Source organism: Balaenoptera physalus (genome assembly GCF_965194825.1).
Source record: "Balaenoptera physalus genome assembly, chromosome: 13".
Classification (NCBI taxonomy): domain Eukaryota; kingdom Metazoa; phylum Chordata; class Mammalia; order Artiodactyla; family Balaenopteridae; genus Balaenoptera; species Balaenoptera physalus.
The window spans coordinates 100,200,220-100,215,010 of NC_138892.1; the positions used below are offsets into that span (position 1 = coordinate 100,200,220).

The 14,791-nt window shown below is 36.2% G+C and overlaps 1 protein-coding gene across 1 annotated transcript in view; it reads left to right on the forward strand.

Annotated features, from left to right (window-relative positions):
- Window positions 1-45: 45 nt before the first annotated feature.
- Window positions 46-14,791, forward strand: part of LOC309640898 (uncharacterized protein) — a 28,445-nt gene continuing 13,699 nt past the window's right edge. The window contains exon 1 of the mRNA XM_082420380.1: window positions 46-13,838. Coding sequence (XP_082276506.1) covers window positions 13,751-13,838 — 88 coding nt within the window. The 5' untranslated portion in view covers window positions 46-13,750. The remainder of the gene's footprint in view (window positions 13,839-14,791) is intronic.

Genomic DNA, 14,791 nt, shown 5'->3' on the forward strand with positions numbered 1-14,791 from the left:
CAGATACAAGCCAGATACCGTTGCGCATAAACAGTGTTTTGGGTGAGAATACAGAAACTGAAGCTAATTTTTCCTGCTTCTCCAGAAACATGGTAAATATCAACTTTACAGAAAATCAAAGAAAACTAAATATTGGAATATATAGAAATAATCAAGTGGGACAATATACATTGATTTGCTTTTTGGAAGAAAAATAAAACAGAATACAGTACTATTTCAACAGATGTAGAAAAAGCATTAGATAAAATTCAACACCCAATCATAATAAAATCGCTTAGAAAACTAGAAGCAGAAGATATCTTTAATCTGATAATGTTGACATTAAAAAGAGAATAGAAAAAAGAAAATACAACTAACAACAGTAACAAAAAACCCTAAGCCTAACATCATATTTCTAGTAAAAGAGTGAAAGTTTTTCTTTTGAACCCTGGAAGAATATAAAAATGGTCTTTATCAATTATTTTATTCAACAACCTCTACTGTTTATTGGAGGTTCTAGAAGTGAAACAAAGCAAGAAAAAAATTAATAATATAAAAAATGAGAAAGAAATAAGATTTTTAGATAATTTAATTATGTACATAAAAACCAATATAATTTATAAACTGTTAAATAATTTATCAAGGTCACTGATAAATTATATATAATATATACTCAATATATATACATCAATCATATTTCCTTGTTAGCAGTAAGTAATGCAAAATAAAATTTAAAAGGCAATACCATTGATAATAGCATCCAAAAACAAAATAGTAATAAATATAATAATAAAAAAGTGAAAAATCTCTACATGTAAATATTATATGCTGTGTGATCCTATTGCCTCACCCAAAGTTACACCACCTTCCGAGGGATCTCTATATCCAGTGACTGGTAAGCACGGCATAGCAAGGACCAGGAATCCACTGTAAGATGCCTCAGAGAAAACAATAAGCTGTTTGCTGTCAAATTTGCTAATACGTACCCGTTCCACAATGGAAGGAGCCACGGCTCACTTTGACAGGAACAGAGGCATATTTTGGGTATAGAATTGCTTGTCCTGTCCATAGCGTTCAGCCAGAACCAATATCCACAAACTTGGAGAATATTTGATCAACTAGAATAGGACCTTACATAACACCATGTCTGATGCTTTCTAGCAAAGAGGTAAGGGCTTGGACAATTGACCATGAGATCCACTAGTTATATCACAAATTGAAGCCACATACAGCTGCAGGTCAGATAGCACAATGGTAAGACTCAGGGCCTGTTGAAAGCACAGTTGGAGAACCAGCTCAGAGTTAATACTTATGACAACATGATGCCATCTTCCAAATTATAATGTATACTTAAATCAGTAACCTTTATATAGTGCTGTGTTCTCAGCAGGTAGAATACATGGGTCTAGAAACCAAGGGGAGAAGCAGGAGTGATCCTTCTTACCATCATTTCCAATAACCAACTTGGGAGATGTGTGCCTTCTGTCCAATCTTGCCTGTAAAGGACAAAAACTTCCACCAGGGGGCACAACATCTTGTTAGATGAATCACTATCTTGGGATGAGTAATTGACGCCGATCAACAGGAGAGGGGTAAGTTTGCTGTTACACAATAGGGACAGGAAGAAAGATGTCTGGCATCCAGTTATTCCAGCTGAGGACATCTTTCTAATCCATCCCCTATTTTGATGGTAAAAAGACAAATTGCAGTCACAGCCTGAGAATGGTAGGATGGGCTCAGACCCCAGGTAGGTGACTCTAAGATCAGCAGAGGTGCTGAGAGTGAGAGGAATTGAGGAGGAGTAATAGGAGAGGGAGACGATGAAGATCAGTTGTGAGTCTGAGCTCAGCTGCAGCGCCAGGGGCTAGAATTCATTCCACACGCCTTCCTCTTACAAGTTTATTCCAAGAAAAGAGACATACCTTCAACCTGGACTTGCTTCACGTCCATGAAGGAATACATCTAGGCTGAAGAAACTTAAACTCTAGTGGACTCCATAATGTAATACACAGACCCCTCTTCAGGACTGAAGGGCTTATTCTTCTGGTTGCCGGGAGAGCTGTCAACATACAAGTATCAAGTATGAGCCCTTGCCTCTGTTGGAGAGAATTAACTCAACCAAGGTCATGTTGCCTTCCCAAGGCGGCTCATATCCAATGATTAGTGATGTGGGAATATGAAGGCCTGGCTGTCCTGCGCTAACTGGGTCAAACTCAGAAGGTCTATACCAGCTTCAGAGCTCCCACTGGAGTTGACTGAGGCCTCACTGAGAACACTCATCACAGCCCGACTTCCCCGTCCGCCCGACCCTGCTTCTTTCTCTTCTCTTCCACAGGCGGACGCACCAAGGGTGTCCCTGATAAGCCTCCAGCATACTAATCTTGCTTTCAGAATCTGCTTCCTTGGAAATCAAGCCTGTTAAGGTTGCTGACAAAATTAAAGAAAACCTTAATAAGTGGAGAGATAACTATATACTTGGATTAGAAAAGTTCATATTCGGGGGATGTCTACTTTCCCGAAGTTGCCTCTAGATTTAATACCATCCCTGAACTTTTCAGATGGATTTTTTTTTTAAAGTGACACGCTAATTCTAAAATTAACACAGAAATGCATAAGATTTAGAATTGCCAAGATAATATTGAAAAAGAAGAATATTTGGAGAAAGTACAGTACTCAATAACAAGACTTACTCTAAAGTCACAATAATAAAACAGTTTTGATACCAGGATAGATATACATCCACGGACCCAGATCAAGAGTCCAAAAGAGAGGATATGAAATGAGGTGGTCAAAAGGTCCGGACTTCCAGTTATGAGATAAATAGGTCCTGGGGATCTAATGTACAACATGATGACTATAGTTAAGACTGCTGTGTGGTATATTTGAACGTTGTTAAGAGAGCAAATCCCAAGAGTTCTCATCACAAGGAAAATATTTTTTCTTTTCTTTTGTATCTGTATGACATGATGAATAACTAAATTTATTGTGGTCATCATTTCACAATGTAAGTCAAATCATTATACTGTACACCTTAAACTTCTACAGTGCCGTGTATCAATTATATCTTAATAAAACTGGGGAAAAAAGAGTTTTGTTTGTTCAGTATCTTCACCAAGACTTGATATGGTAAGTTTTATTTTTACATTCTAAGAGTTATATAGGGGTGTCCTTTGTGATATTAATTTGCATTTCTCCAATGCATAATTATGTCGACTGTCTTTTTTTGTGCTTATTTGCCATTTGTATAACTTCTTTGATAATGTGTCCGTTCTAATCTTTTGCCCATTTTGTAATATTTTATTATCATTTTTCAGTGTTGAGAGTTCCTTATATAGTCCGGATATCAGACGTGTTATATCAGATATGTGAATGGCAAATATTTTTTCCCAGTGTTTGGCTTGTTTGTTCATGTCCTTAGGTGTCTTTCAAAAAGTGGAAGTTCTTAATTTTCATCAAGCCTAATTTTTAATTTACTTTGTTATTTTTGGATCTGCTTTTGGTGTTGTATCTAGAAAATCTTTGCCTAACCCCAAATCATAAACATTTTCTCCTTTATGTTCTTTTTGAAGTTTTATAGTTTCAGATTTTACATTTAGGTCTATGATCCATCATGAGTTTTTGTTGTTGCTGTTTTTATTGTTATTTTCTATGGTGCAAAGTATGGATAAAAATCCATTTTTTCATAATGATATCCTACTTTAGAAATTAATATGCTGTCTTCAGAGAAAAACAATCAACTGGCCATATACATAGGGTCTATTATGGACTTCAATATTTTTCATTGAATTATTTATCTGACAATAACATCACACTGTCTTACATATGATAGCTTTTTAAAGAGTCTTAAGTCAGGTAGACAGTAAGTTTTCCAATATGTCTTTCTTTTTCAATATGTTTTTCAGTATGTTTCAATATGTTTGACTATTCATCATTGGTTCATGTAGAATGCCAAACAGATCAAGTGGGTTGATAGATCTGCTCAAGTCCGCTATATACTTGCTGATTTTTTGTTAATCAATGTGCCTCATTTCAAAGGAAGCATAACAATCTGTTGAATTGCCTCTTTAACAAATTATTTTGTTGAAATAGTTCTCATATGCCAAATATTAGAATAAGAACAGGATGCAGGGGATAAGTTGGATCAAAAAGCCAATCACCTGGCCAATGTAAAAAGCAATTATGTAAGGAGTGTGTTCTCTGAGACCTTTTAAATCCCATTTCTACCATACTTCTGTAGTACTTTGAGGTAGTTGAAGGGAAAGGGTCTATTTTTTGGGAATAGTGTATTAATCAATTTCATCCTATCCCCACATTGTGAATTAATACATTTTCACTTGGGAATGAATGACCCAAGTCATTCCCACCAAACTGTTTTGGTAGGGACAGTTTGCCAATTTTTTTTCCAAGATGAAGTACATATTGTTACATGGAAAGTAACTAAGCAATGACTTTTGCCTTTGCCCAAATGGCAAAGTGAAGCTTTGTTTATGCGTGAAATCTCTTGACACTTGTGAGCTGCTCTGAAATGAGACATGTGACAGTGTGTTAGGAATTATGACAAATTGTGTTTAATCACACAATTTTCTCAAGGAAAAGTTCCATTAGAGTAAAGCTAAAATTAAGCATTAAAATGTTTATTTTTCACTACGTCAATGTTAACAAGTTATTTTTGCTACTCTGAATACTGGTCCCAAGGATGTGTTGTAAGTTGAAAAATCACCACTGAATACTCAAAGCATAATAGGTCAGTAATAATGAGTCTCTTTCTGGTAACTGAAGTTTTTTCCATATCTGCCAATTTTTAAAGTCAATTAGTAAAACCCATGGCTAAACTTTCATTTGATTTTTAAAAATAAGTTGTCTGAAAAAAATATTGGGTCAAATTCTATCATAACCTGTCTTTTCCAAATATAATCAAGCCTCATTTTATTTCACTTTATAAATTATTTAACTTTTGTTAATGAAGATATTATATACCGATTTTTTAACATAGTAGATTTCAACAGGACAATATATACATATTTGGAGGGGGTTAATTATATATGTTGGAAAATTTGATCATGGATTTGATTCATGCATGTGTATACACACACATACAAACACACACACAACTAAATTGATAAAATGTTTTGCCTTGTGTTCTATACTTTACCCCATTTATATCTTAAAATTTTACCAACACCATACCTTGCATGATTACAAGTTAAGCAATGAGAAATAACATATTAATTGATTACTTTACCTTTATAACATGAAAGTGTGTAAATTAACTTCATTAGGTCTACATTATTTTAAATATGATTTAACTACTTTGGTGTTACAAATATAGTTCATAATATATCTTTAGTGGCTTTTAACGTATTTCTTAAAAATGCATATTGTTAACATGAATAGGAATAAGGTATTTTTTGACACTGTATAAGTCAGATTGGAGGATGATAATGATTACTAGGTTTGTCAATAAGATTATAAAAAATATTTTTCATAAATTCATTGAACTATGTGGCTATCCTTTATTGACACAGATATACTAAAAACAATGAGATATAAACATTTTGTTTTAAAAATATGTTGGAGTTTAATGGAATTAATAGGATTTTGATAATTCAACATGCTCTGAGTATACTGGGTTCAACAAGTAGTCTCTAAGTGAAAAAGTATGATAGAGCTGTCACAGAGATAAATCTTAAGCTTTATATTTTCCCCCAAACTTGAGAAAATGAATGAAACTAATGACTAGGTAGCAAATTATTTTTGCACTTCTCATGGTTTCCAATTCTTTCACAAAAACTGGGAGAGGATTTAATCAGCTTATTAGGTAAATAAGTGATATTTGCTATTAAATAATTATGTAACCTTGGCAGGTAATTCACAAGGAATTCAAACAGCCGAGTGGCACTGCTAGAATGAATCGTTCTGTTTTCATCTTTTTATTTTTATGAACAGGAATTTTCTTAGTTTATACATCTATAAATAACAAAAAATACAAACTGTTGAAAACTGTCTCAATCATAATTATGTAAATGTACCTGAACTAATTATAGAATGCACTAGTGTCATTAAAGAAAGCATTTCCAAAACATTTGTTTAAAAGTTATTCAAATGAGTGATACATTTATATTGTTTTTATCAAATGAATATCAGTTATTTTAATTGTAAACTTTAATACTTAGAGATTCAATTTATATATACAGGAATAAAACAAATATAAAGGGGCTTCCCTGGTGGCGCAGTGGTTGAGAGTCTGCCTGCCAATGCAGGGGACGCGGGTTCGCGCCCTGGTCTGGGAGGATCCCACATGCCGCGGAGCAACTGGGCCCGTGAGCCACAATTACTGAGCCTGCGCGTCTGGAGCCTGTGCTCCGCAACAAGAGAGGCCGCGATAGTGAGAGGCCCGCGCACCGCGATGAAGAGTGGCCCCCGCTTGCCGCAACTGGAGAAAGCCCTCGCACAGAAACGAAGACCCAACACAGCCAAAAATAAAAAAATAAATAAAATGCTGGCTTAAAAAAAAAAAAAAAAAGACATCACAAGTAAAGAAAATTATAGACCAACATCTTAAAAAATATATATATATATATATATAAAATTCATAATCTGTACCCATACTTCACCGCAGAAAGTTTAATATGCTAATCAGTGGGTTTTAAATTGAGGGCAGAATCAACAGTAAAGAAACCTGTTGAGGCAAGGTCAGAATGAAGGCAAATTATGAAATGGAGAGAACCTTGTTTAATAGATATGAATATACACAATTGCTATTATTTTCATTTTTTCAAAGTAATATGTGTACTTGTTTAAAACAAAATAGACCAGAACAGCTTGTTAGCCAATAAAAACATCTCCCCTCAAATGACTGTCTCGCTCCTCAGTGGCAACTGTTTTTAATAATTTGTTTTTATTTCTTACAGTGATTACCTGTGTAGCTTTAAATAATATTTATATTATTCTATATAGATTTATAAACTTTAGAAATTATCTACTGGCTCTGTTTTGATAAATGATTCATTTAAGACCACTCTCTCTCACTTCCTTTCCCTCACCCCTTCACATAAACCTTTATTTCTTATTTAACCACCATGGGGCAAATATCTAAATTCTCCACTTCCTCCTATTCTCCTGTCCTCCCCCTCTCTCTTCTCATCTTACTATCTCTTAGTCTCTGTCATTTGATCCTCTGCTTTTATACTGCTAATATTTCAATATTATGAATAGTATGCATATACTCCATAGCCATAATTATTTCATGATTTTACCTTTGGCTGATTTTAAAAGTGAATATCTTAAATGCATTTATTTATTTATCACATTACAATTGCATAATGACTAATTTCAATGCAGTGATTGCAAATCTTTCTCTGCATCTCCACTTAGCAACTCAAAGGACAATATTCTTAGCATAAATTTCAAATGGAATCTGTCTAATTGTTCAGTCATGCCAAATTTGTGTTTGCCTCACATTTGAACATAGTTATTCTAGTTTTTTGCTTTTGCCTCTTGATTGCCTAGTTCCCTTTCTTCTTTCCTTACTTTTTCTTATATCATATCCTCCAGATATTTGGATTGTCATATTGCATATTCTGTGATGTGTCCTGTTCTCCCAGACTCCCCCCGGTCCTCCTACTTCATTCTGTACCAGTATTTTGCAAGAGCTGTTGCAATAATCAGCCTGGAACATTTGTTCCTGCACTTGTGAGGATTGTCCACTGTTAGCCAGATCCCATATCTGTCAGCTTTTTTGGTTGCTGCCTTCTTTAGCTGGCTTGTTATTTTTCCAGCTGGTACCATGTTTGTGAATCGGTCGGTTTGGATATATCCAGGGATGAAGGGGTTGTGATTCAGGCTTTCAAGATAAAGAATCTTTGGTTGTGAAACACACCCAAGAGTCGATGTGCACCAAGTTACCGGGACTGCATCAGTGGATCAGAGGCTGGGAACATGAAGTAATTCTTATTCAGATCAAATGAGAACAAATATTTGACACATTTCCTGCCTTGGTCAAATTTGTCAAGGGATCAGTTTTGGGCCAAAAGTTGAAAAGGAGGAACCTATTATGATGAAATTGAAAAGAAAGGGGAAATTTAAAAGGAACTGAAACCTTTGAAATTGAAGAGTGAATAACTTGTGACTCTTAGATTTCAGTAACTAAAAAAGATAGTAGGTATTACAGTATTTAATTAGCATGTTTTCATAGAATAATATTTTTGTCGTTATTCTCTGGTTGTTTCAAATGACGGCTCCACAGAGAGGCCTTCCATGAGTTTCCCATTTAGTATAAGCCTCCTCTCATTTCTCTCTCACGCTTTATTCTACCTTGCTTTATTTCTATCCATAGTACGTGTCACTACTTTACATTATATTGCTTATCCATGATTAAATATATAAAATATTAATATAAAATATATATCTACAAGTAAATATATGAAGTATAGAATGTAAACTACCTTAAGGAAAAAAAACGTTTCTATCATTTACTCTAGAATATTGCATAGCATACAGTAGGTACTCAATCTGTTCAATAAAGGAATGAATAAATGGATGAATAAGCAAATGTTTCTGAACCCCCAAGGAAAAATGTTTACTTTTCAAAGTTAAATAGGCAGAATCCATTTATGAAATAAAATACATTGCATTTATATTTATGGAGACAAAGTTTATTATGATTAGACTAAGACGGGATGCACATCTGTATCTGGAAGAAGAAAGCTGATCCTTTGAAGATTTAGGAAGTAAACTACTACTCAAGTTTTCAGAAAGTAGATTAGAATATTGAATGAGTTTTCCTCAGGTAGTATCCTTGAGGATGCACATTTAGGAGGATGGTGGAAACACCTGTTCCTCCAGAGCAAATTCAAGACAGTGAAAATTCTGGGCTTCAGGGTAAGAGTTTTTGGTCTTTCCCTTTTTATCGAGGTTTACATATCAGAACGTGGTTTTCATACATACATGTATATATATATTTATATTCTCTTTCTCAACAACACATGAAATATTCCTTAACTTCTACCTTTATAATGTTTTTATTTTACCCTAGACACTGTACACCATAAACACATTTTCTGTTAAGAAGAGAGGTACAAAACATCAACTTGGCTTCTGATCTCATTATCTGAATGATCAAGAATTTCAATTTTTCTTTTTGTCTAATATTTAACTCTTTTATCATTTCTCACCCTTTATAAATTAACAATATGATGAACATGAAAGTGCATAGATCTTTATCTATCTCTGCATCAAGTCCAAACAGTGAGATTACTGGCTCAAAGCAAATGTATGTTTTAAGACCTCAAAGAAGCATTAGATAGATTCACTCTTGGAAGGAGAAGTAGAATGAGAGTATCATATACATTTAGAAAAAATAGGTTAAAAGCTTTAGGTCTGAGAGACCTTCAAGATGGCGGAGGAGTAAGACGTGGAGATCACCTTCCTCCCCACAAATACATATGAAATACATCTACATGTGGAACAACTCCTACAGAACACCTACTGAATGCTGGCAGACCTCAGACTTCCCAAAAGGCAAGAAACTCCCCATGCACCTGGGTAGGGCAAAAGAAAAAGAAAAAACAGAGACAAAAGAATAGGGATGGGACCTGCATCAGTGGGAGGGAGCTGTGAAGGAGGAAAAGTTTCCACACACTAGGAAGCCCCTTCACTGGTGGAGATGGGTGGGTGCGGGGGGTGGCGTGGTCGGGGGGAAGCTTCAGAGCCACAGGGGAGAGCACAGCAACACAGGTGCAGAGGGCAAAGCAGAGAGATTCCCACACAAAGGATCGGTGCTGACCAGCACTCATCAGCCTGAGACGCTTGTCAGCCCATCTGCCGGGGCGGGCAGGGGCTGGGAGCTGAGGCTTAGGCTTTGGAGGTCAGATCCCAGGGAAAGGACTGGGGATGGCTGTGTGAAGACAGGCTGAAGGGGATTCTTCAATATATGCTAATCAATCAATGTAATACACCATATTAACAAATGGAAGGATAGAAACCATATGATCATCTCAATAGATGCAGAAAAAGTTCTTGACAAAATTCAACACCCATTTATGGTAAAAACTCTCCAGAAAGTAGGCATAGAGGGAACTTAACTCAACATAATAAAAGCCATATATGACAAACTCACAGCCAACATTGTTCTCAATGGTGAAAAACTGAAACCATTTCCTCTAAGATCAGGAACAAGACAAGGATGTCCACTCTCACCACTATTATTCAACATAGTTTTGGAAGTTTTAGCCACAGCAATCAAAGAAGAAAAAGACATAAAAAGAATCCAAATCAAAAAAGAAGAAGTACAACTGTCACTGTTTGCAGATGACATGATACTATACATAAAGAATCCTAAAGATGCTACCAGAAAGCTGCTAGAGCTAATCAATGAATTTGGTAAAGTAGCAGGATACAAAATTAATGCACAGAAATGTCTTGCATTCCTATACACTAATGATGAAAAATCTGAAAGAGAAATTAAGGAAACACTCCCATTTACCACTGCAACAAAAAGAATAAAATACTTGGGAATAAACCTTCCTAAGGAGACAAAAGACCTGTATGCAGAAAACTATAAGACACTGATGAAAGAAATTAAAGATGATACAAACAAATTGAGAGATATACCATGTTCTTGGATTGGAAGAATCAACATTATGAAAGTGACTATACTACCCAAAGCAATCTACAGATTCAATGCAATCCCTATCAAGCTACCAATGGCATTTCTTCTCAGAACTAGAACAAAAAATTTCACGATTTGTATGGAAACACAAAAGACTCCGAATAGCCAAAGCAATCTTGAGAAAGAAAAACGGAGCTGGAGGAATCAGGCTCCCTGAGTTCAGACTATACTACAAAGCTACAGTAATCAAGACAGTATGGTACTGGCACACAAGCAGAAATATAGATCAATGGAACAGGGTAGAAAGCCCAGAGATAAACCCATGCACATATGGTCACCTTATCTTTGACAAAGGAGGCAAAAATATACAATGGAGAAAAGTCAGCCTCTTCAATAAGTGTGCTGGGAAAACTGAACAGCTACATGTAAAAGAATGAAATTAGAACACTTCCTAACACCATACACAAAAATAAACTCAGAATGAATTAAAGACCTAAATGTAAGGCCAGACACTATAAAACTCTTAGAGGACAACATAGGCAGAACACTCTATGACATACATCACAGCAAGATCCTTTTTGACCCACCTCCTAGAGAAATGGAAATAAAAACAAAAATAAACAAATGGGACATAATGAAACTTAAAAGCTTTTGCACAGCAAAGGAAACCATAAACAAGACAAAAGACAACCCTCAGAATGGGAGAAAATATTTGCAAATGAAGCAACTGACAAAGGATTAATCTCTAAAATATACAAGCAGCTCAATATCTAAAGAACAAACAACCCAATCCAGAAATGGGTGGAAGACCTAAATAGACATTTTTCCCAAGAAGACATACAGATTGCCAACAAACACATGAAAGGATGCTCAACATCACTAATCATTAGAGAAATGCAAATCAAAACCACAATGTGCTATCACCTCACACCGGTCAGAATGGCCATCATCAAAAAATCTACAAACAATAAATGCTGGAAAGGGTGTGGACAAAAGGGAACCCTCTTGCACTGCTGGTGTGAAAGTAAATTGATACAGCCTCTATGGAGAAAGGTATGGATGTTCCTTAAAAAACTAAAAATAGAACTACCATACGACCCAGCAATCCCACTACTGGGCATATACCCTGAGAAAACCATAATTCAAAAACAGTCATGTACCACAATGTTCACTGCAGCACTATTTACAGTAGGCATGACATGGAAGCAACTTAAGTGTCCATCAACAGATGAATGGATAAAGAAGATGTGGCATATATATACAGTGGAATATTACTCAGCCATAAAAAGAACTGAAATTGAGTTATTTGTAGTGAGGTGGGTGCACCTAGAGTCTGTCATACTGAGTGAAGTAAGTCAGAAAGAGAAAAACAAATACCGTATGCTAACCCATATATATGGAATTTAAAAAAAAATGGTTCTGATGAACCTAGGGGCAGGACAGGAATAAAGACACAGATGTAGAGAATGGATTTGAGGACACGGGGAGGAGGAAGGGTAAGCTGGGAAGAAGTGACAGAGTAGCATTGACATATATACACTACCAAATGTAAAAGAGATAGCTAGTGGGAAGCAGCTGCATAGCACAGGGAGATCAACTCTATGCTTTGTGACAGAGGGGTAGGATAGAGAGGGTGGGAGGGAGGCTCAAGAGAGAGGGGATATGGGGATATATGTATACATATGGCTGATTCACTTTGTTATACAGCAGAAACTAACACAACATTGTAAAGCAATTGTACTCCAATAAAGATGTTAGGGCTTCCCTGGTGGCACAGTGGTTGGGAGTCTGCCTGCCAATGCAGGGGACATGGGCTCGGGCCCTGGTCTGGGAGGATCCCACGTGCCGTGGAGCGACTGGGCCCGTGAGCCACAACTGCTGAGCCTGCGCGTCTGGAGCCTGTGCTCCGCAACAACAGAGGCCGCGACAGTGAGAGGCCCGTGCACGGCGATGAGGAGTGGCCCCCGCTTGCCACAGCTAGAGAAAGCCCTCGCACAGAAACGAAGACCCAACACAGCCATAAATAAATAAATAAATAAATAAATAAATAAATAAATAAATAAATAAAAAGATGTTTAAAAAAAAAAAAGCTTTAGGTCCATCCATTTAGTTTTTAATAAATAAGTGAGGTGACACCTAGAGACTTCCCTAATTTACTTAATATTAAAGAAAGCACTAAAGCACATGTTACCCACATATTTCCTGCCCCATCCCTGCCTCCACTCCAACCCCTGGTTGGAGTACAGTTTCTCCCCTCTATCATAAAGAAAAGTTCACTGTATTCCTACCTGATTGCAATGAGTTATGAATATTTCTTACTGGGTCTGAACCATTCTGTTTTTAAAATATTTCGAAGTCTGTAGTTTAAGGTAATGTCTTTTTCCTTGTATCAAGTTTCATAACACTTTCCTAAATTTACTCCTTATAGTTTTTTCTTTCTTTTTTAAAATTCGGTGGGAGGTTCTGTCTGCTTATTGCACAATGCCCCAATCTTTCTTGAAAGTCAATAAAAGGGAGGAGAGGGAAGGACAATCTTTATTTAGTGTAGCTCACTGCAGCTCTCTTTTTCTTGATTTTGTATTGCTCCATTAATATTCTGCTTTTAAGTTCTCAGGATTCTTCAGTCCACAAAAATAAAGGAAAAATGGAAGGAAAAATGTTTTGGTGAGAATTAACTCGCCTGTGATTTCCTGGGAGTCAGCCATGGGTTACGTACTGCATGCAATTACAACACAGTTCTCACAGGCACATGCTGATTAAGAGCTGATTATATATGCAGAAATAAATACACTTTCTTTGTATTTCCCTAGGATAGTCTCGAGTCTGGAGATCCAGATGGTTTTCCCACTAGCTGAAAAAAAAAGATTATTTACATTTAAAACCCACATTTTTCTCTTAGTCATTTCTTCAACCTGGTGTTTTACTGGAGGAAGTTAGGAAACGAGAGGTAAGAGGGATGTACAGAGGTGAGAATAGTGCAGTTATGAAATTCTCAGTGGAACAGTTCTGTTTTCTGGCACTACTTCTTTTGCTTGGTCTTTACAAAGGTAGATCAGTCAACTCAGTGCCTGCGTGCATAGGTCACCCAACAGCAGCTTCTGAGAGTTCAGGGTGATATGCACAGTACACAGGGTGACTGAATTGTGCTCTGTTTTTTCAGTGATGCCTGAAGAAGTGACCTATGCAACTCTCAAGTTTTCAAGTCCTAAGACGAAGGAACCCCGGGAGAGCCACAGTCTCAAAAGAATGGGTAAGACTCTCAATGAGGATCAGAAAGACCAGAGAAGCGGTTATTCAGCTATGCTGGTGGGTTCTCGTGTTTTCAACTCAAGGCTGTTAGTCCCCCCCCCTGAGATTTAAATTTTGGAGTGCTAGTCCATACAGCAGTCACTACACCAGAGCTTAGTTTTGTCTATCTTATTTAGTTTGTAAGATCATCATAGTGTGTGAAAAAAGACTGTGGTCTAAGCCTCTGGAAATCCAGATCTCCGTTGCCACCAAAGTAGCATTTCTTATATTTTTTAGACATTTTAGGATGATCTTACACACAGGATATTAGGGGAAGGAAAAACAGTAATAGCATGAACATAACTATCCAGTGCTTTTATTTAACTGCTAGAAGATATGAAATAGGCATATGCTAAGGGTTTCATAGGACCATGGCACCCCAGTCAGTGATGATGTCGTAAACATTTATTTCATTCTGAGAAGGAATAAGACTGAAGGTTCCTTATCTCAGAATAATAGAATTGTAGTCTGTGATTCAATTCCTAGACAGTTAATAACAATGAAGCAGTAGGAAGATACTTTTTAGAAACATGAAAGTCATATTCACTGAAATTTCTTTATTGCTATGGGATACATGGTTTCTTGTGCATGCCCTCGGATTATTTTTTGTTATTTGTTATTTACATTATTTTTTCTGCTTTTGTATTTGTTTTTAAGTCCTTTTTATCTTAATATAAAATTATATCTTCTATATAGATGTGGATTTTTTAAAGTCATAAATTTACCTCAGAGTATTTTACATTTAAATAATGAAGTAAAAGCACTCAATACGAACAAATCTCTGATTGATGATAGAATTTTTGGCATCAGGTTAGTGGATGATGTTTTAGGGACTAGTTTCCCCCAGAAGAGTCATCTTCTCTGTCTCTATAATGTTTGATGAAGGCACTGCATGTATTTGGGAGAAGTACCACA